The sequence below is a fragment of the Amphibalanus amphitrite genome, unplaced genomic scaffold (genome assembly GCF_019059575.1).
Source record: "Amphibalanus amphitrite isolate SeventyFive unplaced genomic scaffold, NRLGWU_Aamphi_draft 000033F_arrow, whole genome shotgun sequence".
Classification (NCBI taxonomy): Eukaryota; Metazoa; Arthropoda; class Thecostraca; order Balanomorpha; family Balanidae; genus Amphibalanus; species Amphibalanus amphitrite.
In genome coordinates, this window is record NW_024881529.1 from 1085496 (window position 1) to 1110884 (window position 25389).

The window sequence follows — 25389 nt, forward strand, 5'->3', positions numbered from 1 at the left end:
CTCCCCGCCCCCTGCCGCCACCCGCGCCGGAGGCTTAGCAGCGGGGTGGAATGGTGGGGGAGGGGTGGGGGGTATCAGAGCCGGGGATCGTAATTGATTGTGTGAATGGGTTGAGCCAATTACGAGTACCTGCGGTCGTATTGTACAATGTGCATGCTTGGTTGGCATTGTGCGAAATACAATACAGGACAAATGGAACCATCAGTAAATAAGCGAAGAATCTGTGACTCTGATTGCTTCCTATTTCAAAGCAGAGAAGTAATAACACTCTACTTGGAGGTAATGTGATCTTATGAGTCATCGATACGCCAATGCATTTGTTAGATGTAAAGGAAAGTTAGGCGATTATATAATAAAAGTTCGACACTACAAATGAAATGCAAACACTTTTGCGAGTGGTCAGCACTTAAAAAGTGCGATGCCTCGCCATGTTTGTTTGAAATTTGCAGGTAATCAGCAAGTTGTCATTGACATGTGTTCAGAATTACCTGGGCCATCACTTAGGTAGTTTGCGAGCTGGTGTGAAAGAGCAGTGGGTCGGCTGAGAGAAAAAAGCTATTCATTTGTGGTTGCCGATTGTTTTGGAAAAAAGTCCGACCGAGCGATGACATTTCTATCCGCCGTGACATTTGTAGTTGAACCGTTCAACGAACTGATCCGATTTAGAAGTTCGTTCTGCAGAGACTGATGCAATGTTGGAAAAGTACTCGGTGACGATAGCACTGTTGGGATTTTCTTAGAGTGATTCGCAGATGATGATACGACCCTCACCGGAGTGCAGTCACAACTCATGTATCCCTCTGTCCCCTTTGAATGGAATGGAAATGCAAGCAAGCAAGCGAGCAATGGCAGCCAGCATATTGCGGGTGTTTTGTGCGTGCGTGGCGCGGAGCGGGCCCGTCGCACGGTTGTCGCCGCGGCTGTGATCGGGACGCCGTCGGTGATCTTAAGCGGTGTCCGGCGAGTTCAGGTCACGGGGGTCGGCCGGTGACCCGGCACTGGACGAGGGAACGGCGTGGGCCAGGCGGGCGGGCGGAGAGGGTTTTGAGGAGCCACTGGGGGACTCGCATCGCCGGGTAAAGGCCTGGCTACACTATGCGTTTTCTTCGTGCGTTTGTTGCGTGTTTGCGTGTTTTGCGTGATATCGTTCTAGAAAAAAGAACGATATTACGTTTTTGTGATGTTTTTCACCTTAAATTTTAGTTACATAAGAGTTATATTAGCTTTTGTATATAACCAAAGTAAAAATTATATTGTTTATAACTTTTTTCCTAGAACGATATTACGCAAAACACGCAAACCTGCAAAAACGCACGCAGAAAACGCATAGTGTAGCCAGGCCTTAACACTTCCGTGGTCGATGGTGTTTTAATGTCTTTCTGGTGATCCTCGCTTACTGACTGATGGCTCCAATTTGTCTTGTCTTGCTACTGTTAGCTTCAAGTGGCACTCGATTCGCTTTTTCTATTTGAAAGCTACGACACACTGAATAAGTGAGGCGATCTGCGCGGACTGTGAACACGGTGACTTGCATTTCTGAAATGGCCGAGGTGCTGCGTTGTAACCGCAGAACAACAACAAATAGTCGCGATCATTCTAATTGATCGGGCCAATTTGTTTGGCGCGGCGGTGTCCCGCTTGGAATCGCTCCGGCCCCGGGCCGGACGCTGTGTATTGCGGCGCAGTCGGCCTTCAGGCGCCGACCGCTACTGCCATCTAGCGACGAGAATATGAAACTTTGTGCGATACGCCGAGATCACCAACACTAGATGATGCGATTCATGGCACGACTAAAATATCGTCCACCTAACTGCAACAATGGGTTTATTTACTTCTTAACAGGTTACTGCGATGCCAAGATGGGCGCTATATCTTTCTGCGTATTTATTATGGTTGATACTTCCAGAAGATTGCTATTATTCGAACCAACTTTTATAGCATGGTGATAAAATATAACGTCAGTTTTGCCTGCAGCAAACCACTATCGTTTTTCTATATGATGTCACCAGAATTTATCGGCAGCTTAACCCGCGCGGGGCTGGGGTCTCCAGCCGAACGCGCGGGGCTGGGGGGGGGGGGGGGGTAAATTTTACCCCCCCCTGTTATCTCCCGAACTAATGGTCCGATTTGGAAAATTCAAACGCCAATCGAAAGCTCTCATCACGAACTACTAAAAACATGTACTTAATCTGAAGTTTGAGGTCAAGGTCAAGGTCAGGTCAAGGGTACAAATTGCTAGTTTCTACAGTATCGGCCTTGCACCGTAGTTGCCGAAGAATGGAGTCATGGACTGAGACTGATCGCCCAAAACGTGTTCTTAGGCTACCAAGACAATATTCGTTGCATACAATATCATTCAGAGGTCAAGGTCAAGGTAAGGTCAGGTCAGGTCAGGTCAGGTCACCAAAAAACAAAATATAGAAAAGGGCATGTGCGACACATGTTTTATGGGTCATTTTACTCATAGAATTCAATAGGCACACTGAATAAGTGATATGGACCACCTCTGGATGAATTTCAGGTCGAGGTCAGGTCAAGGTCAGGTCAGGTGAGGTCAAATTTTGAAGTTGGTTGTTAAGGCCTAAAAAGGTGTCTATCTGATGCAGTTTTTCACGGCAAATCGAATGGTGCTATTTTTGTTTCCGTACGAGGTCTAGAACTTCCAAAAAAGTCATTTTTCAAAAAAATTGTGTGTCGTGACGTCATAACATTTTGAATAACTCCCACATTTTTGAACCGATTCTTCTAAAATTTGGTATGTAGGTGCACATAGACCACTTCTCTGACATATATTCCGGTTTTTTCGATAGACTCAAAATTTTGGATTTTATAATGATTTTCCCAAAAAAGTCAGTTTTTTGAAAAAATTTAGGCCAAAATCCAAAATTTTCAAAAAACCGAGATAGCCATTTGATAGACAAAGGAAAATTACGTATAACCTTTTTTGTTACGTCTTGATTCCTTTAAAAATGAAGATGTTAGGGGCGTTTGAACTTTTGCCGTTTTTGAGGCGAAAATGGCGAACATGACGTCACTAAAACGTCAATTTCTCAAAAATTTTCCGACGGATTTCGCTCAAATTTTCAGGAAACGTGTCAAATTGATGTAAGAAAAGGTAGGGGAGAGTGGGGAAAGATGCCCAGGGTTTGACTATGTCATATATTATTCGAAAATGACGATCGGAAAGCCAAAACTTGGAGTTTCAACGGAAGCCGACATCATTTTTCTCCAAAAAATATCACACTTTCGTGCCTGAAACATGATAGCTTTTTTTGCTATTAAGCATTTTCCTGAAGAAGTGAAAGGGGGCATCTTACCCCACAGGGTGGAAAAGACGCCCCCTGGCGTTGGGTAAGATGCCCCCTGCACTATAAGTGACAAAAATAGGCACGTGAATCGCCTGAACGAATCAGTAGTCCCTTCGAGCCTGCAGTAGACACCAAACGTCATCGTAAGGGCCCTCAAAAGTAGTCGTAAGGGGCTTCAGAGGTCATCGTTAGAGCCATCATAGTCCAGCGTGGCCAAACAAGCCTCCGTGGTGGCGTTCGGAGACCACTGTGGGGCCCTTATAGGTCTTCATGATGCTTGAGGGCCCTCAAGCCCATCGTGGGGACCTCAGATGCCAGCGCGGCCCGTGGAGCCAACGTGGGAGCCCTCAAAGGATGTCGTGAGGGGCCCTGGAACCAATAATGGGGCCCTTAGAGGCCGTCGTGAAGGCTCTCAGAGTTAGATGCCGCCCAAAAAGTCGCTGTGTGGGCCGAGAGACCGGCATGGGGAGCATCCGACCGTACCGGACTCTCAATAGTCCCAGATCGGCTTTTGTCTCTCATCACAAGTATGTAATAAATGATTTGACGGGCTGCTTGAAGGACAGCCTACGGATTTAGGGGGGCGTCTTTCCCCATCAGGACAGGGGGCATCTTACCCCAAGGTACCGAAGTAACATTAAATCAGCACAATTTGTTAGCCATAAAACTACACCCTGAAACAAACTGTTTGGGACACAGTACACGCATGTTAATGTATCACGACAATAGCAAGGGACGCAAAAATTATCTACCTTCTTTGATATTTACAATGTTTTGACGCCAAAATATTTTTTGAAAGCAGCAAATAAAAAACATGCAATCACCAGCCAGCCGTTGCCCAACTGAGCTTCGCAAATTTTTGTGCAGTTAACATTAAGGCAGGCTTCCGCTTTACGCTAAGAACATTCATTTCCAGGTTCGATTCTTTGTTTCCCCGCTAGAGGGGGTGGGGCGTCTTTCCCACCCTGGGCATCTTACCCCACTCTCCCCTACTGAAAGTTTGGCGGCGCTGCGCGCCGCCGTTTTTGAGATATCGCAAAAATTCGCGAGGGGGGGTAAAATTTACCCCCCCCCCCAGCCCCGCGCGGGTTAAGATGGAACTCGATATCATCCTCTGATATTTGTTTCCGATATTCAGCCGGGCAGTGACATATCGCTGGCGGCTCTGGTAAATAGCGCCGCCCCCGGAGCTCCGCCCGCCGCCCGACCGCTCCCGGTCGCCCCGTTTTCAACTGTCAGTCGAAAATATGCGGTCCATTCCCGACCCAGCGGCAGAGGGATGATGAGTTCATCCGTTTCCATTGCTGAAACACAGTGGTGGCGATGGAACTGCGCTGTATGTTTTGTGATAGAAGGGTAGGGGGAACGTCATATATGTAGAAAGACTTCGATGTGTGCTGTTACAGGGAATCATTTTGAAAGATACTAGCTATGTCAGTCACATTTTTCAGTCAGTGAGAGATGTCATTCGCATTTTTCCAACGAGTGAATGTCATTCATTCTTTCCAGTCACCGAGTAAATGTCTGTAGATCGAACCATTCCAGTCAATGTTTGGATGTGACGTCTGTCTCTCTGTGTTCGGCAGGAGCGGCTGCTGTTGTCGGTACTTCCTGAACACGTGGCCCTGGAGATGAAGGAGGACATCGTGTCGCCGGTGGAGCGACAGTTCCACAAGATCTACATCCAGCGTCACGAGAACGTCAGGTGAGCACCCTACCCCTCCTTGGTTCGTCATCCATATATGCCAGATGTAGCATTTGAAGAAGCTGTTCTTAGTACACTTGGCTCAGGATGACAATAAGATCCCTGCCTGGTTCCATTCGGGCGTTGTTTAACCCTAATCAATCCTCATTAGTAATACTACCATATATGTTATTTGATTTGCTTGATGTTTGCTCTCAGAATTAGGTACATTTTTTTTTCGAGTGGCGCAATGCTTTCCGATCGTGTTGACGTGTCGCAACATTAGCTTCATTCCATGATTTCTAAATGGTTCCTTTTCAACGTATATTCGTATCTTCGTGCAATGTTTTTTTTTTTGTATGCCAGATAGACAGACCGCTTGCTTGAAGTCCGGATAGGGTTTAGGCTTTCTTTTTCGTAGTACAGGGTGTCTCAAAAGTTCGCTTACAGGTACCAGCCATGCTTTTTTGTCAATAATTCTGAATCAACAAGAAATTAACAGTCGAAATTTTGCATGGGCATTGGTAACAACCTTCCTCAAGCAGCTTCATTGTTTTCAAGCGCATTCGACCCTTCATGAGCTCACAAAAAGGGTTCACCTCTGACCATGGATCAGGCATGAAAATGGAGGTCGCATACTCGGGTCGGCTGAGAAACTCTCTGCTTCACGAGTAATGGGAATGGTTAGGTCGGAAATGACACATGGCAAAGTGTCGGCGAGGATGAGTACAACATGATGGTCATCTAATAAAAACGGTGGCTAAAATTTTTGAAGGACAAAACCATGCGAGACTAACAGCGCTTTGAACGACCCTTGTACCGCAGCAGACTCGTGCTCCGGAAAGCAGCTGGAAATGCAGTCCTAACTATTGAAAACTGACTAGAAGCTCACAGACAGAGGTTACCCAGTTTCAAAAATTGCAGGTCATCATAAAATAAAGACAAAATATCATTTAAAATTGTTTATAATATCTATAACGCTAAATTTTGAGGGAAAATAATGCGAAAATCGTCAATGCCGAGGACAAATGACCCTCCAAAAGTGTCAATTAATGTAAAGTTTTATCTAACGAAGTTTCAAGAGGTAGATCTGGAGCAAATAGCTTTCTTTTACACACAAAATCCGGACAAAACCGCACGATGGACAGGTTTTGGCCGTTTACAAAGCAGAACCTCTCCTGAGGAAAACACTCCGGAACCCAGCGAAGGTCTTGGCATTGGGAATGACGAGCGTTCGGGATTTGCAAAATGTGTCTAAGAAACAGATGGCCGACACATTCTGCTACGATATGCTGCGAAAAATTTGCCCCTGGCACTTCCCATTTGTTCAGGAATGGGATTGTTTTGAAAAGGAAAATGGTGCTTGGGAAGTCGGCGCCAGTCATTCATGAAGGAGTTAGCGCCAGAGAAGACCTACAAAATACTCACGGATGGTGTCGATGCAAGATGTCGGCTTTCAGGGAGAAGCGGATGTTGCCGGGGAGCTCGTCAAACCTAAATCCGACGCAGAAACTGCAGGGGATTCCCCTACAAGAGCTTGAAAGCTGGTAACCTTTTATCAGCCTCCGGCAGCTGACGGAGTGACGAAAATCGGTATGGGCAAATATTTTTGGAGATACAGAAAAAGGTTTGGTTTGCAACCTTCCGAATCAGTTGTCAAAGCATGCATATTTGTCTAGTGTACACACGGACACCAAAACCTTAGATTTTTTGCCGGTTTTTATATGCTTTATTGACATGGGAAATGTGTAAACGAACTTTTGAGACACCCTGTATATCGTTCTACGAAAAAGAAAGACTCGAGAAGATGCAGGGCATTTGCACAATTGACTCCCTCGCTAACGATGCCCGATACCTATCGGTGATCGGTTTTAGCACCACCATTTTTTCCGAGAACCAAAATGCCCGGCTCATATCTGTATTTCAAAGAAACAACATTCAAAACCGAATAATGCCACACAGATGCAACAGTCCCAAACACAAACCTTAAAATTACCATTTGGGTCTTGGTCGCAGAAGGGGCTCGGCTAGCACGTGTATAACACTTGGGACATGCAAAACTAGCTAGTAACAAATGAAAGAAGGCATCTTTGTTATTGACAGCGAAAAGGTATTGTTTGGTGAAACTAGATACGATGTTTGGTTGTTGGGTACGTTTTGTCAGCTATTTTTTGCGAAGTGTTTATTTATGGAAGATAGCTTACAAGCGAACAAAGGCCTGCGGTGTGAGCGGCCTTGAAGGACTGTTGACAAGCATAAGATGAGGCGAATGCTAGAACCAGAAGAAAAAAGCTAAGATTTATCATGAGCGTTTAGATTCCATTTGTTTTCAAATACCTATAATATCACTCTGACCCTTTGTCTTAGTGACGTAGATATCTAGTGAACATACCATATTTTCGCAATAGCCAGCTGTTATTTGATTCTTGACATATTCCGCACTTGCTTATACTGCGTTCTTTTATTTTTCTCTCAAGTTCAATTTTATTCTCCCGGTGAGCATACACGCGATGTGGGTCTGCAGCTCTGTACCCGACTCTCATCCTTTGGCCGTGTGACCGCCTGGTCTCTCCCGGCTCCCGTGGAATGCTGTCAGCCCCTGCAGCCTGACACTGGGTTGATTGATTCAGGGGCTACTAAGAAGAGCGACTCGGAGAAGGACGTAGATAGGACGGGTGGGCTGCCATGAGTTTCGTCAGCGATGGCATACAGCCCAGGCAGGTGACCGATTTACCGACTGGAGTTAAGCGAAGAGCCGAGAACGTCATCAACTGTCTACCTTGGTACTCGAGTGATGTAAGCTGTAATTTGAAATACATTAGTAAATTCATTATACGCAAATTTCCAACCTGCATCATACTGTGCTGATTCTAATATCTCACGGCAGCACTAATCGTCTGGTCTTATCCTGAAATTCATCGTTATAGATTACTTTATTTAGGTACGGATAAGTTGTCGGGAACAGGAAGCAGTTGACATTTGCTTTTGTACTTTCTGTACGTCCACTTTATAAAACCTAACGCAATCAGGCTCATCCATTTCGAATCAAGGCGATCACAATTGACCGGCGCCATCTCTGAACCTCTCTTCGTAGACGACTTTCTGTCGTTTGTTCTTCTTCTCGTGCGGACTGAGTGGCTCTCCGCGGCGCGTGCTGAGTCGAGCGGAGGGCAAACAGACTCTCCGCTCACACGGAGAGTCTACCCCCCCCCCTTCCGGGTCAGAGGTCACGCGGCTCCGAGAGTGGCCCTTCAGTCGAGCTCGGTCAGCTGGTTTTGGAGAGGATCGTCCTGGCTTTGATGGATGCCGACCGCTCTGAGGTTTGGTTTGACAGTGAGCTGGAGGGTACAGCGCACACACTACAGTCTGTGAAACGACTGTGACGGTGAGGGTGTCAATGTACGGAAGGAAACATTATGGTGTTATCAGCTGTGTGCCGGGAGAAATCTTAAATGGAGGTCTGGTCATTCCTGCTTGGTCTGGTCTAGTTTTTGTTTTCCACTGTGAATGGCTATTTTCAAGGAGACACAGCAACTTTGCAGAGCTTTTTGAAAACCTTTTTGCAAAGTTGTTGGCTCCTCGGCTTTTTCGTGAGCAGCAACTGTGTTCATTCGCAATTTGCTGACATTTCTGAAATCACGGGGCTTGTAAATGGGCTGGTAAGTGGTCCGCAGTTGTGAATTGTCGCCCCCGATGTTAGTAAATTGGGGCCGTCAGCCTCCGGTGCGACTGCGTGAGGACTACTATTGTCGGGAGTGGGCACTGCTGCAGGAGCTGCCCTCCATAGAGAGGGAGGGGGAGAGGGAGGTCGGCCCGTCGCCCCTGCACATCAGTATGCGGTCGGCCGGGGCGTCCGGCGCCAGTGATTGGCTGTGATTGTCGACTGTTCCGTGCTGGCCGAGTGGCGGCTGGAGAGGCGGGAGGTGGGATTGGTGTAGTCGGCACCAGAGGTGACTGTGGGACAGGAGGAAGTGATGATGGCGCACGCAGAACCCGTCGAGCCGAAAGGGAAGGGTTGAAATCATACCTAGCACCATACCCACGGATACCCACGGTGCTCGATACCCACGGAGCCTGGAGGGAAGGCCATGGAACGTTCGACAATCATCACCAGAGCTGTCTGTGGAACTGGAAGAGGGGTGGTGCACTGAGCACCATAGGCCATTGTGAACCTGGTTCTGAGATACAGTGTTGCATACAGGCCTGCTAACCATGCGGTGTAAATTGAGAAAAATTCGGTGCACTCATTCACCGAGAATTTAAGCAACGATAATTATACGGCGCTGAAGCGAAATGAGCTGAGAACTATGATTACCTCGCTGCAGCTAATGATCGTGCTGCCCCGAGGACGTCCAGCGCTACATCTCGTTACCCTCCTCGAGGGCTCGTGTGCTAGATTCACGGTCATGGAACCTGCCCGCGAATCACGGCCCATCACATGCCCGTCTCTCTCCCATCATTGCTGCCGTGCGGAGGATAATGATGACATCACTCCCTGTGATGGCAGTCCCCCAGCTGATAAAGGTGGCGCGTCACCTGACACCTGCTCGTTTGGTGATGACATGTCACTGCTATGCCGGCTTGTCGGGCAGAGGTATGGGAACCTCACGGCAGCAGTGTCAGGCTGACGGGACAACTGTTTCCACCTGTCAGCGTACTGCACAGCTACTCTGGCTCACAGAGCCCTGAGGGCCGCGGTACCGGCGCCGGTGAGAGTTGGGTCCAGTTTGGAGCGACGGCCACACTGTCTGGACTTTTTGACCGCCTGTGGTGGCGACGATCGAAATCATCAGTTTGTGATGGGCTCGTTTGTAATTGGACGTTGTGTGATGTTTGGAAACATTGCGAGCTATTCCTGCGCCCTGCGGTCCGGTCCACTCGCTTCTTTTGACACGAGGGTATTTATCAGCTCTGCTGTCCTGAATAAACAGCGAAAGGAGCTACAGACGGTTTGCAACCGTGTAGACTGATGAGTCGCATTTCTTTTGACTGATATGTCACATGATATGCCTATTCCCAGCCCTCTTATTAAGTTCGATAACCGCATAGGCCAATACGTTCGTAAAATATGCTTTCGGTATCGTTTTCAATTGTTTGTTAACTTGTAGCTGGAATGGTCCTTTTCGAGACTGGAGGGTGAGCTGCTCTCGTACAATCTGGCATCATTCGACACTAAACCACCAACGAACGAATACCAATGCGAATGCTTAGGGTGCAGCGATGTGTTGCCCTTGTAACTGAGCCATTGGTTATGAGATGAATCACCTCCACGTTCCACCTTCGAGTCAGACTCCATCTGGAGTTATTTTTGTCGGTAGCATTACCTCCCATCTCACCATGCGTGGAGATGGACCATTTGCCGAGAGGTCGTATACCGTGCACTTGGCGCTTCCCAGGCGGCCTCTCCTTCGTCCTTTGTGGTCGGACGTAGTGACGTGTGTTTTTTGTCCGCGGAGGAAGCAGGGTTTCGTGACTGGCGCAGTGGGTGTCCGATGTGCACTGTTAGTACCCTGTTTTTATTGCTGAGTGACAGTTTTTGCTCGGTATTGATCTATGCCTTGATGAGGGCTCTGATGTGTTGTTAGGAAAACGCATTTGTGCTGATATAACGCAATTTGCCCGGTGATGAAGTAATGCCATTTACTTAATAAACCTGGGTTATTTTTGGGGTGTTTCTTAGAATGTAGAATTGTCACATATGTATGCCACATACTGATTTTATACGCGTTTCTTTAAACTTGACCACTTTTGTAACGACCTCGTTGAAAATGGAACGAGTTTTTTTTTTTGCTGTTGCGTGCCTTTGGCATCCTGCTGACAGTATAAATGAACACGCTACAGTGTGATTGACGGCCCGTTTCCCTGTTTGTCCGGCAGTATCCTGTTCGCCGACATCGTGGGCTTCACGGTCCTGGCCTCTCAGTGTTCGGCGCAAGAGCTGGTGCGGCTTCTCAACGAGCTCTTCGGGCGCTTTGATCAGCTGGCCAACGTGAGTAGCCTGCTGATCATGTAACTGACGTCATAAGATCTGTGACGATAGCTTGGGTGGATACTTATCTGAAAGATTTGATCATTCAGTTTAAAAAGGGAAGCAAATGTCCCAGTAGCTTTGTCGTGTCTGTGTTGTCTCTGTGTTTAGAAACTTTAAATGTAATCCTATTTCTTGAGTAAATGCTCTTAAATTTGGCTTTTGAGTTCATGACGCTAAAAAAGCATGTTTAACACACGCTAACATTGCGAGGGTTCCAGTGTATTCGATGTCATTGTCGTGCACAATTTGTAGTCAACAACAATTTACCAATTTAACAATTTTTAACATTGCAACTATGACAGCAAATGGAATTAAGTGAGATTTCGACCAGCAGTGCCGACTGCCGTCGTTCCTTGTCAGCCCCATCTACCGCCATCATTGCAGAGGGACCTAATGCACTGACGAAATATCACCACATTGTTGAGCCTGTCCCTTCACTCGCCAGCCCGGGCCGCTCGACTGATGAATCGCGACAATCTGCCGACAGCCCGCGGTCAATATACACAGATAAACAGTTCGTAATGGCGTCCACATTTCCACGGGGCACTATGACGAAACCCACCCACCGCGCTGTACCAGCCAACATCCACAAACAGAGCGTATTTTAAGCCGCGCGATTCGGTTATCGCTTTGGTTATTGTGATCAGAGATGTGCCAAATTGGTCATATGGTATTGGTTTGGTGACAGGTGGAAATTTTTGCTTCAATTATGTGGCATTTCTATTGATATTGGCACCACGACAGCAAATTTAGTTAGCTGTATACCATGACAACTGCAGGCTAGCTTTTTGCGATGCAGCTGCTTACCCTATGTTTAAACCTTTTGTTGTGTTGCTTTCTTTTATGGTGATGGCGTTGTTTCATTTTATGAGAAAGGGAAGTAAGCCCGAAATTATGTGCTTTTCATAATATCATACAACAATTAATTGAAATATGATATCCACGCGAACGCGTAACATAGCAACACTGTCTTTTCAACACTATCATGGCCGGTGGCGGTGGCCACAGGTGTTTTAACACTATTCTGCCACTCAACACCGGCCCACCATGAGCTTCTAGCTGCCGCTGCGGCCGCCGCGGTTTGCAGGAGGGACCATTGTTCTGTAGTTTTATCTGACAAGGTGCCGTATTGTTTAGGGTGCCACAGAGGGACATCGCTCGCATATCTGTCTGTTTCGTCTGTCGTCTTCTGCCTATAGATCGCGGGGATTACCTGCCATGAGACGGTAGCTTGGATACGATATCTTGTGGACTTTGCGGCTATGATGCCCATGATGTCGGACATTCTTTGCTTTTGATGTCCTCTTAAATCATCCGTGATTAACCAGTGAATTTAGAGAAGCACGATCATAAGGTCCATGCTATCCATTTCCATTTCCATGCTAAGCTCTGTAACAAAACCCAGCATGATCATAACCTGCCATATTCATCTCTTTCTTACAAATGTCTCTCTCTTTTTCAGGACAACCACTGTATGCGGATCAAGATCCTGGGCGACTGCTACTACTGCGTCTCGGGCCTGCCGGAGGCGCGCTCCGACCACGGCCGCTGCTGCATCGAGATGGGACTGGACATGATCGATGCCATCGCGTAAGTGCCGCGCCGCGCCGTTTAATGTTCATAGCTTCGCGCACACCTACTCAATTTATCTTCTTGATTCCCAAGTGTCTAACACACATGGGACGAGGAAGTTGTGTAGGGAGGGGCGTCTGTCCTGTTCGGTCTGGTGTTCAGGGCACTGTGCAGTGACCCGGTCGTCCCAAAAGGTTAGAGTCCCGTGGCCGGGTATTACCACAGAGCCACGTGTCTTAGCTGGTGGGAAACCCACGCCGTAACTGCTGAGTACCCCGTGTCCCGGCTCGTCAGAGTTCCGTGCCACAGCTGGCCGAGCACCGACGCTGAGTGATATATAACGTAATGTAATATATATTCAATGAAATGTAATGTAATAGGTCGGTAATCTGCAGCCTCGGTGTCCACCAAAAACGGCACCAGCCGACCCGGCCTCCGTAATGGTACTAAATGACCCTGTGGTGAGAGCTGGTGTTCGAACATCGCGTTGGAGCTTCGAGCATGACGTTGGAGCGATGCTGCATTTTAGACGTTTGAGGAAGACAATGTGCTTGGGGATTATGGGAGCTCGTCTATTTAATGCCCTCGTCGTTGGTCTATGAATAATATGGTCGTTTGCACATGCAACGAAAACTTTTCATAGGCTGCAAAGATTGACAACATGCATAGCTTTGAATTGAACTGCAGTCTCGGATCGGAGCTGTGGTTGATTGGAATCTTGCTGGTGATACTTTTCTGACGCGTCCGCCGCGAAGTTATCCCGTTATCACTGCCTTCAATCCTTTCATTGACAGAGACAATTTCTCAATGCTCCCAGTCTTTGGAAAGTAGCCACCCATGTTCGGGGCATTGTCAGGTCCCATTCGGTCTGCTGTATATGAGCGATCATTAAACTCAGTCGATTTCATATTTTCCAAAAGGTTAACAACCTACGTGCGTGCGTGACCGCGTATGGCAGCCTTGACTTTTACGGCTAAGCGGTATGTGACAGCTCCCGAAAAATGGCGAAGACCCATCCACCTCGTTTTAGCTCGGCGCGTCGAACAATTTGGACACGAACGAAGTCCTTTCATCCCCGAACCGTGAGGTGAATCCGCAGCTCCGGGCTGCAGGCGCCACCGTTTCATTTTCTGCGAGTTTCTCAAACGGTAGCCGGCTCCCGGGCAGAGCAGTGTCCGCGCTCAGGCTGCGCTCATTACGGGACGTGTGGTGGCGGAGATGGTAGAACGCGATATCGGACTCTACCGCTCCCTGGGGAGGTGGAAGGGATAGCGCAGCTGGGCACACGGTGGTCTACCGCTCCCAGGAGAGGTGGGCTGACATGGATATTGACGGCTGGTTAGGTGGAAGCTGCTTGGCGTCTGAAAAACTGATGGGACGTAGGGGAAGGTGGGGTAAGACGGCCCAGCGGGGCAAGACGGACCACCAGCCCTCCCGGCTGAACCGCTGCTGGTATCTACTGCTTTATGCACTCACTATGTTTGTTTTCCTTCGTAACAATGGCCACCTTGAGCTCATGCTGCTGGGATGCATAGGTTTTGAGTTATTGAGAAAAATGTTGTTTTTCGTCAAACCGATCTAATATATAAGAAATCTACGGGTGATTCAATCACGGTGCCTTTCTTGCATGATAAGTTTCTATTTTGCACTTAACTGTGAAGAACAAAGTTATAAACTTAGTTATAGTCACACTTCAGGAAAGGCAAGGTTTTGCTATGTTGGGCTATTTGACATATACGTCATGATAATGACAGAATTTAGATTTGGGGCAAGACGGACCACTGTGGTTCATCTTACCCTGTGGTGGTCCATTGTACCCTGCATATGGAAAGTTCTTTTCCAAAACATTGACACAAGTTTAAGTAAGCTAATTTTTCAGGAAGCAGTCTTTGTTGCATGTGAGCCATGCATGCAAGTGCTCAGTTAGCATGCATTCATGCCAAACGACAATCAACACACATGTTCCCAGCTTTTAGCTGCACTTCCATCACACATGAGTAAAGAATAAAGGCTCATTTTGTTATTTTACCATTCTGGCTACTTTTTCTTACAAGAGTACAGAGCAGAAGTGTAACACACATGAACGGATAGCAGGCACTGCTAGGTGGTCCGTCTTACCCCACGTTTTTTCTTGTCTGAGTTTTTGACATGTCCCTCTTTAACCCGCGACCGCCTGGGGGGGTCGGATCCGACCCCCCCCCCTCCGTTTTTCTTAAATAACTCAAGAACTGCTTACGCTATCAACTTGAAACTCGGCATACCTTCTCCCCCATCAATTTGACGTCTTCTGTGTAATTTTTAAGAAAAAAATTTCAAAATTTTTTGAGATATATCGATTTTAGTGATGTAACTACATGGCGTTTTTAGTCAAAAAGTGGTAAATGTTTTAAAAATCGCCAATAATCAGGGTTTAAAGCAAATTGCAAATTAAGGACATGAATAGACGCAGCTCAACGAGTTCTTTAAAATAGCTATCTCGGATTTTCCATAAAATGCGTTTTTCACCCCTAAAAATTCAAAAAACTACATTTTTTGGAAAACAGCTAATAAAATCCAAAATTTTGAGAATTTCCAAAAAAAACTGGAATATATGTTATAGAGCTCTATTAGAACATAAGTTGTCCCAAATTTCAACTTTCTATCTTGATTTTTGACCCCCAAATTGTAAAAAATAGCTCCAACATGCATAGGGCATGGTGACGTCATTAGCATTTTCGTGAATTAGAGGCACTTCTGAACATCGCATGTGAAAACAAATGGCACCACTAGATTCCTGGGACAAAGCTCGTCTAGAAAAGTGCATTTTTATGTCAAAAATAAAAAGTTGAAAAAATGACCCTTTTTCTCAGCCCTCGTTTAGTATAAACGATTTTTTATGCTTTCAATGCACACTTATCACCGGCAAAGTGAATTGGGGTCACATATAACCATTACCATCGGATTCGGCGTGAAAAATAAGCCATAAAACATGTGTTGCACGCCCATGTAGCGGAAAGTGAAAACCGTGACCTTTCGTGACCTGGCCTGACCTTGACCCGTACTTAGTATGACCTCTATACTTACATGGTACCTTCACTAGGCCTTTGAGGTCATTTTTGGTGAGTTTCGAGCAGCAGCTATCGATTCCGCTGTCCGTAAGCCTAATCATGTAAAACCCCAGAATTTGACCTTTGACCTGACCTTGACCCGAAAGTTGACCTCAATCTTAAATAAAATCTTAAGAGTGCTTTGGGAAGGTCTCGTAGAGACCTTTCGAACGCCGCCTCGCGGGGCTCGATGCGACCATTGGTTCTCGAGATAACAGGGGGGGGGGGGTCGGATTCGACCCCCCCAGGCTGTCGTGGGTACGGAAATAGCCCAGGCGGTGCCGGGTTAAGACCGTCCACCACCTAGATGTCTTTAATTTGAAATTTAGTCTTTACACATATCAACAGAGGAAGGATTGAGCATTCCGAAGACTATAAATAATATGAATTACGAGAGCAGTGTAGCAAGATATGCGGCCTCAAACCTTAGCTGGTCCGTATTACCCCACCTTCCCCTACCTAAATGTAATTGAAAGAAAATTGAAAGAAACTGGGTTATCTGGACTGGGCCTTTCCTGCATCACAGGCGTGACTGGTGTGTTTTGTTTGATCGGATATAGTGGATCGAACGAACGCTTATGCTCTTTCACTCAGTCCAATCCTGGAAGCTAAATCTACCGAGTGTTAATGCTAATATATTCCTGCCCGGGGCCGGGATGATTCAATAAATGTCACCGAGGTTTTTTAGCGAAAACTCCGAGGGCCGTTAGGCCCGAGGTGATTTTGCTAAAAAAGCGAGGTGACATTTATTGAATTCCCGGCCTTAGGGCTGGAAGGTGTTTCCCATACCTGCCAAAAAGCTCACAACTATGTGATAGTGACGTCAGCAGCCGTGTGGTTCAACGTGTTTAACCACACCCCTTGAACCACACGGCTTGTAATATAAAAGCATTGCATTAAACTTTGAAAAGTGTGGTACAGTGCACGTGCCGTTTAAATGCCTGGATGTCTCGATTTAATCATGCAATGTAGCAGGTATGGGAAAAAAAAAGATTTCCTGGTTCATTGTCAATGGGATGCAGCTAAAGGTCGGAAGAGCTTCAGTCTCCAAAGCAATAACGCTTTCATACCTGGATTTCATCTGCCATGTGCTCCGCTATATCTCATCAGTGAAAGACTTTTTGAAGGCAGCCTCAATCCCTTATGAGCCATTTTCAAATATTTTCAATCCCTCACCTTCCCTTTCGGATCACATTTGAAGGTCCGGGTAGATCCGACGCTGAAGAAACTCGGACCGGCGCGTAGCGCCGCCGGCGGACGGCGGCCGCTCGCCTTAATAACGCGTGGCTCTGATCCGACCGACTGCGGCGTGAGCCCTCCGGATAAACGGAGGATCTCAGACCGCCCCCGGCAGAAGACGCGCTGAGCTGTCCTCTGTCCGACCGTCTCCGCTGGCAGGAACATATGACCATATCCCCTGTCCTCAATCATTATATGATCTGTCTGAACCAGATAGTTGAACCATCTAGTCTGAACCATCTTGTCTGAATCCATCTATTTGCTGATCTGTCTATCTGAACCATTTAGTTTGAACCATCTGCTTTAACCAGGGATTATCTGACTGAACCACTAGACCATCCATCTGAGCTATTAGACCATCTGTTTGATCGAATCATTGGATCGTCTACAATGCTATACGAATGAACGGAATATTCGGGGCTTTTGTTGAACGTTGTTGATTGCAGCATTTTGTTTGTGTACTATCAAGTATCAGTGTGTACAACAGCTTATCCGCGCCGCCAGCTTCCGTATCAGCGAATGCTTCTGCTCATAGATGTCGCTAGCTGTAAATCCCTGGATATAGGCTGTGCCGCATAGCTCGGAGCGAGATACGTGTCCCAGTGCGTGGCTGAAATGAAGGCCTGCTGAGACACTCCGACCTTGAGTGTGATGGTTTGTTGCGCCCTTTCAATTTGCCTGTTCACGATACTGAATCTGAAATCGCGTCGAAATATGCATGAATTGCTTTCATCATTTATATTCCTATGCTCTTATTTTTGGATCGGTCCTAAGTTGGTTGGAGTGGTTCATGTTATTATTTCGTGATTTCTTCATTTCGGGCGTTGCATCACTGGTGTAACCGGGTGTCGTCTGATGGTTTTGCAAATCAAGTCAAGCTTGGTATACTGACACTTCTCTAAAAAAAAGAACCCTTTTCAAATGTTACATGACTCGACGATTGATAAACGAATATCACGTTAGTTCATTCTACCACCAAGTTGGTTATTTTCTGTCAGCCTCTGCTAAATGGTAAGGGTCGGGAATCAACTACCCAAGGGCACCAGGACGTCTAAGGGCGCCCGCCTCGCCTCCTGCAGCCCCTACCCTGTGTGACGTCACGGGAGCTGGTAGGGCTGCCAGACCACCTAGGCGTTACCTCAGACCTCCCACTGGTGACGGGCTGAGCTGTGGGGTGCAAGGTGAACCGTGCTTTATCACCGTGATAACTGCGCAGCAGTGTACCGCTCAGCGCATGGAGAGCTTTTAGAGCTGGATTCCACGCTTGTGTTTGGGGATAAGGTCCGATAGGGAGGAAAGGGCATACTGACTCCTGTGATCTTTTACCATATGACACCACGCTTCATTTGGTTCAATGTTCAGCCTATCAGGGCTGCCCCGCAGTTCTAACTATATATCAAAGCCTGTTGATAATTTTTTTGATTATTTTTTTTTCACGAGAAGTCGTGGTTTGATTGCTTATTTTCCAACTGATGTCCGGGTTTTATTGATTATTTTCTCCAGAGCTGGTTATTTTGTTGATTATTTTCTAATGAGCGGCGGAGGGGAAGCGGAGGGTGAGCGATGCCAGTGCCAGTGTCCTTGGCCCCGGCTGTCATGGGTCCGCCCTGCACGGGCCAGACTCAGCTGGACTCTTGGACGCTGTTTCCGGCAGTCGAGCGGTGATTGGTGAATTCTGATGCCGGGGCGTAGGATTCAGAGGTCACAACGTGCGCTCAGGTCTGCAGTATTCGCTTTTGTGCTGCTTGCTGGTTTCTGGCTTTTGTACGGCACACTTACGTTTTCCCGTTATTCTGGCGCTTGTTAGCATTCAGTTCTCTGTTAGCTTGTTTGCAGAACTCGTCTTGGAATTGCAAACATCGTTGTTGCGAATTACCCTCCTCTCGAAGTAGTTGGTGTTTTTTTGACAGAGCTGGTGCATATAAAAATCGAATGCTGTGGAACTTCTTTAGAAGTACTTAAGGGCTTTTAGCATAGTGTGTTTTGCCTCTTAATATTTCATTGCAACCCACTCCACAGGTGTATGCCAGTCACTCTATATTTGATCAGACAAGCCTACGCTCCACATAATTTCAGTCGTTAGATTGCCTTACTCGTGTGCCTGGGCCAAGGCCCTAAAAGTACGCCAGGGTGGTCTCGATTTTATTTATTGACGCGTTGCCGTCGAGTGCCGATCAGCCTGCCGGCCGGCTTAAACACGCGGAAGTACGGGCGCACGGCGTGTGTTGCCTCTGATGACTGTAGCATAGATAACATGAACTGACGGTAGTTCATGTTATCTATGACTGTAGTCTGTACTCTGTAGGTATGTTTCTGGATCATCGGTTAGAATGTGTCGAGAACGGACTGCAGAGCTGTTACTCGGTGTGCGGGCCGCTGATGCCCGCCGTGTGCCCTGGACTGACAGGGACTGGACTGCCGTTGACTGAACTGACACTTCAGATACTGAACTGACTGCCCTTGACTCTTGCTAGCGGAGTGTCGTGTCCTGATTTGCTTTCAGGACACATGTCCTGAATTGCCTTCCTGCCAGTGCCTTGCTGGCGGTGAATAGATCGACTGTTTTGGACTGCCGAAGGAGTGCCAGTGATTTGACCGCTGGTGACTGGACCGTAGGCCCTGGACTGACTGCCTCTGGACTGGCGAAGGAGTGCTAGTGACTGAACTGCTAACCCCGCCGGCGACTGGGCGTCGACGCGCCGCGGCGGCCTCTAATGAAAACAGCCCCAGCATAAACACGGGCCCGGTGATTCAGCGGTACCCGCAATGTCACTTCCCAGCCCCCCCTCCCCACTCCCCCACTCCCCCACCGCCCGCGGCCGGCTGATTTCCTTCTCCCCCAGCAGGGGAGGGGAAGGGGGTAACAGGGAGGTCTGGTGCTTCTTCAAGGTGTTGGCACTTGGCAGGGAGGTGGTGAGTCTACTGGAGATAAATGTATTGCATAAGCTGAATCTATTGCAATGTTGGCACCTATTGTACCGGCTGATCCTTCTGTATTTAAGTGAAGTATCCGGGTGTGGTAAAATGTACGGCAATTAGTTGATCTCAGACACCCAGTAACCGAAACTGGCTGCCGTAACTCTGATGGAATATAATTAACCTGTCGATGAAATTGAGGACAGCCCATCTCATCCTCCCTCCTGTCTAAGTAAGGTGGCTTGGCTTGGCTGTGCCCGTGCTGAATTTTGAGCCTCATTAACCCGAGTGAACAGTAATACAGCGATGTCTCAGAGAACGGGTCAGGGTCGCCACTCGTCACGGCCTGCACCGTCGGATGTTTCGTTATTTATCACTGCGCCGTTCCGTTATTATTTCTGCACTGACACGGCTCGGACGTTCCTCAGAGGAACAGACGCGTCACAAATGTGACCGTCACACCAGTTACGGTCTGGCTGGAGTGACATTGTTCCCGCCTCAGCTCTGCTGTTTGACAGTGACCTCCTGGCAGTGGCGTTGTCTTTGTCTGCCTCCGGGTCACAACATTTTTAGTTCTGGCACTCACTTGTTTAAATGTAGTTTCATATTATATCGTAATGCAGAAAACAACGGCGGCCGTGGTGGCGCGGTCGGTTAAGGCGTCGACCCGCGGTGCGGTGGTGCCGGGTTTCGGGAGCAGGTGCTTTCTCCTGTAATTGGGACAAGAGCCCGTTGGAGAGAGGTCCGACTAAATAATAAAAAAGCATGTACGTATTCACTTTATAGTTCTGTAAAATAGGTATTCTCTAATTAGTTATGACTTTTATTGGTAAGGTGCCGTGCAATATTGTTCCATGTCTAGCCGGTACCATTGGTCGTGAATATTGCAACATTTGTTAGTCACAACAGTTGCGGCAATGCGCGCGGACAGCCCACTCTCCATAGCGTCATGCCTTATAGCTTATACCGATGCCACCTTTGGCGCAGCCGAACTTTGTATTGTTGTTATGCAGGATCGCTGGATTAGGTCGGTACTAAAACATCCTCAATTATATAGTGCTTCATGCTGTCATCGTCGCCTCTCTGTTCCCCGTTCCGCCTCTCTGTGCGGTCACGGTGATTTTTCCTCGCTCACTTACCCTGTACCGCCCACGACGGTACTCCTGTGGCCACCTGCCGTCTCACGAGCCTCGATAAGCGCTAATGTCGGCAGCGGCGCGTCAGTTTATTTTCCCTTTGCAATCGGGACAACATCCCCGCTTATCGGCCTCTGCACGCCCCCCTGTGTGTCGTATAGGGGAGGGGCGAGGGGACTAGCCTACTGATAGGGAGTGGGTGAGGTCATAGTTTGGCTGTGGTAGGGCGCCTTGGCACGGAGCTTCAAATGCGAACTTAACGGAATGAGACATCAACCACCAGCTTGGCGAGCTGGCGAGCTGCTGCATTGCGCAAATGGCCACTCCCGGGCCGGATAATCTCTCTGACGAATGGCCCGGAAACGACTTTTCAGTTTGGATATGAAATTGTAGCTGTAATAAAGTGAAACTTGTATGATGAATGGTACATGTGGAGGCGAATAAAATGCCAGGGCCATGGTGGGCGTTGTTCCGCCCCCGGGCCGTGCCGTGCCGCGCCGCGCCGTTCCGTGCCGTGCCGTGCAGTTCCATGTCGTTCCGTGCCGTTCGGTCGGGAGACACCCAGCCTCTGGCGTGTACGCTGGGTGTCGGCCTCACCTAACGAGATCATCTCTCGCTGCCGGACGGTGTTTTCTAACGAGATTGGCGGCAGCCGATGCGGTCACTCGGCTTCACCCCTGCTGCTACCGGTCACGCGTCCTTGGGCTCCTTCGGCCGGAAAGTTCTGCATACAGCCGCAGTAGTTTTCGATTAAATAATTTAACACTCGTGCAATCTTCCTAAGAAAGACTAGTGTATTTTATTGATTTTTTTTTGTAGAGCGATTGATCCATGGTATTTGCTTACATAGCCATGGTCTTTGGCTGATATTAACATTTCGAGTTAGACTGTGAAACTGAACAGAAGCATGGTCTCATGAGACTGCAATTGATCATCGATCCAGATAAGCTTTGTAAAGACTAAGCATTCGCGGGTTATTGGCTTGGGGCTGCCGAGAAACCAATGTAATGTTTATAGCTTACCAAGCCACTGAACCGCCGGCCGATCGTGGGATTTATGGGGCTTGTAAAAATCGATGAGCTGAGCTTTAATATAATTGACGGTGTTATTTTAGAACGATTTAATTCGTGCTTTTCTTGCTGTCATTAATTCTCAATTTGCTAGCTCGGTAGGAATAGACTGAACAATGCATGCATTGCGAGTCGTGCAAAAGGGAGGCAATGCATCTTCGATAATTGCGCGCACTTGCACGTTACATTGATCGATATGATGTGGTTTGGGAGCTGGGAAATTACTTTTTCCTGTTGTGTGTGCTTGCATATTATCAGCGATGACCGTTCCTAAAGCTAAGCAAAAAGACACGGCTCGACATTTTGTTTTTGCATTTTGGCGGCATGACATACCTCTCTAAAATTGTCTTACCGTACTCGCCTTCTTCCTTTCTTCAAGCCTACTAGTCACTCCCTACCTAGCCTAACCCGCTAGTTCCCTCCTCTAAGGTCGGTAGAATGCCCGCCACCTAATCGGGCTCTCCCTCCCCATGCTGGTGGTGCTTCCTCTACCAGACTCGCCCCTCTTACATGTATGTAGCGTACCCCTCAGGCCCCAATCTAACCCGCCCTCGCCCAGATATGTAGCGTATGTAATTGTACCCCCAATCTAACCTCCCTGCCCTCCCTCAGGTCGGTTGTGGACGCCACAGACGTTCAGCTCAACATGCGCGTGGGCATCCACTCAGGACGCGTTTTGTGTGGCGTGCTGGGCCTCAGGAAATGGCAGTACGACGTGTGGTCCAATGACGTCACACTGGCCAACAACATGGAGGCCGGCGGCGAGCCCGGGTATGTATGACGTCATTGGATAGTCTTACACAGCGAGAGGAGGATGAAATGGGGTTTGGGAAGATATATTTGTTTGTACTCAACCTGGCATTGTGGTGAAGATTCAATATGCACGTAAATATTGTAAAGTCATGTGAACTAAGTGAACAAGATGACATTTGTTACCTGCCGGAGAAATACATAGCTGATAAGATTTGTTGCAATACTTTACATTCAAAGAACATGTAACCCGAACCGACATTTCTGTGAAAAGCGGCGCATCTTCATCACTCTCTTTATAGTTAGTTTATGTTGAACACAAATTTAGGCTTTCATAAAGTGTTTGTGACACATGGCTGGTTGCCGATCCGATGAGATGTTATTTTAGGGTCTGTGTTATGTTCGTTGTTCGTGGAATACCTGCGCCCGTGGGTCGCCTTGTGCTGCTAGCTATATCGCACTCGGTGCCATTGATAAATGTCAGCGCAGTTTATAGGCCATAATCCCTTTGGAGAAGCAGCTTATAACTGTCCGGAGACTGTTCCCATTGCCCGTTTTCTCCCTCACACACTCTTTTTACCTTTTTTCTCTCCCTCTCACTCACTCACTCACTCACTCACTCACTCACTCACTCACTCACTCACTCACTCACCCATCTCTCTCTCTTCTCTCTCTCTCTCTCTCTCTCTCTCTCTCTCTCTCTCTCTCTCTCTCTCTCTCTCTCTCTCTCTCTCTCTCTCTCTCTCTGTCTCTGTCTCTGTCTCTGTCTCTGTCTCTGTCTCTGTCTCTGTCTCTGTCTCTGTCTCTGTCTCTCTTTCTCTTGCTCTTTCTCTTTTTTTCTCTCTCATGATCTCTCTCTCTCTCTCTCTCTCTCTCTCTCTCTCTCTCTCTCTCTCTCTCTCTCTCTCTCTATCTCTATTTTTATCTCACTCACTCTTCCTGCTGTCGTGTCGTCTTCTTTGGTAGGTAACCGTCCCCACCCCTCCCCCACGCCTGCTCTCTCCTCACCCCTCCTCTCTCTCCCCAGGCGGGTGCACATCACGCAGGCCACCCTGGACGCTCTTCACGGCGAGTATGAGGTGGAGCCCGGTAACGGTCACCTGCGTAACCAGTACCTGAGGGACGCTGGTGTGCGCTCCTACTTTATCGTACCGCCGCCGCGACGAAGGAAGGTGGGTGATCGCGACGGGCCGGGGTATGTTGCATGATACGGGTGTTAGGACGCCTCGACGACAAAGGTCATTTGCCGTACTTGGATGGAGGGAGGGGCAGTCTGATGGGAGATGCATGTGTAGAATGAAGTGAGGAGACGGGATGCTTGTTGTCTAAGCTTAGCTGAAGTTATCTGATGATTGGGGGATATGAGTTGTGCTTTGTCGCCACGAAGTGGCGTGACAGGGTTGATCTGCTCTTCTTTAGGTGGGTTTGCTCTTTATAGGATTGTGGTCGTTCCGTCGTTGAACTGTCAGCGTCGATCCCTTCTGATGGCGTCCTCTCCAGTGGACACGTTCTGCCAGTTATGTAATGTGTGCGGTTAGCGTTATGCCACCAGTTTCAAGAGCATCAGCTTGCATTCGCACTCCGACATAATCCCTACCGAATTTATCCGGGCGTCATCTTGCTTAGGAGGCAATATTGATGCAGTGACGACTGGCATCAATAGGGATGTTTTTGTACGTGAGCAATTTTCGGGAATGCCCGTCGCAGTATCACCTGTGTTCCCTGGCGCCGCCTCGTGCGAGTGCCAATGTGTCCCGCAGATTGTCTTGGGAGATCACTCGACTCTCCGAGCTATTCTCGTTTGTTTCAGTGTGTCATGGGGTAAAGCTGAGCCGTATTGCATTATTGATAGGCACACAGAGACCCTGTGCTTTTGAATCGTTATTTAAATTTTAAATTTACTGAGCAGCAACAATCTATTTCAGTCCAGTTTAGCTTAATACTGCCCTCCCGTTATTATTTAGTTAGTATATCTATCTCTTTGATGCTGCTTTATTGTGAGTTGCTATTTTCTCTCGCTCAGATCCGGCTGGTAACGGCCTCGCACATATGAACGGTACACATTTGTATTGTGTCGCATCCATCACATGGTAACATACCTATACCACATGCTATACCATACATACCACATGGTATTAGCATACAGATAACTACAGGTTGTTTGAAAATTGACAAACACTATTCGTTTGATATTATTTGCCCCTTATCCTTACTTTAAAAGTTATTTTTATTTAGCACTGGCGCCCACCTGTCGGTCGGGTATGTGGCGATGGAGCACACCCTCAGAGCGTCATCATTCACCCTGTCATCCGCGGCGCCGCCCATCCTCGCTTCCGTGTACCCGCGCTGCCAGCTGAAGGGGCCGGCCGACGGACGGTCCGTGTACTTTTCACCAACTCCTGTGGGCCGCTGTTGTTTTTTCGCCAACTACTGTACTGGGTGACTGTTGTCAGTGGGCTGGGCGTTGGTGGTTAGGGTGGTGTGGTCGAAACTAGGTGTGACTATAAAGAGATTCCTTTGAGGGATTGGGCAACGCCATAGAACATAAGTGTAGGCTGAGGGCAGTGACTGTGATGGGAGGGAAGGATGTAGATCAT

At 47.9% G+C, this 25389-nt stretch overlaps 1 protein-coding gene across 6 annotated transcripts in view; it reads left to right on the forward strand.

The window, feature by feature from the left end:
- LOC122369233 (Ca(2+)/calmodulin-responsive adenylate cyclase-like) overlaps positions 1 to 25389 on the forward strand; it is a 144293-nt gene that overhangs the window by 80808 nt on the left and 38096 nt on the right. For all 6 annotated transcript variants that reach the window (XM_043343808.1, XM_043343834.1, XM_043343817.1 and 3 more), the window contains exons 4-8: positions 4895 to 5013; positions 10870 to 10981; positions 12486 to 12613; positions 22655 to 22813; positions 23820 to 23964. In XM_043343808.1, the coding sequence (XP_043199743.1) occupies positions 4895 to 5013; positions 10870 to 10981; positions 12486 to 12613; positions 22655 to 22813; positions 23820 to 23964 (663 nt within the window). The remainder of the gene's footprint in view (positions 1 to 4894; positions 5014 to 10869; positions 10982 to 12485; positions 12614 to 22654; positions 22814 to 23819; positions 23965 to 25389) is intronic.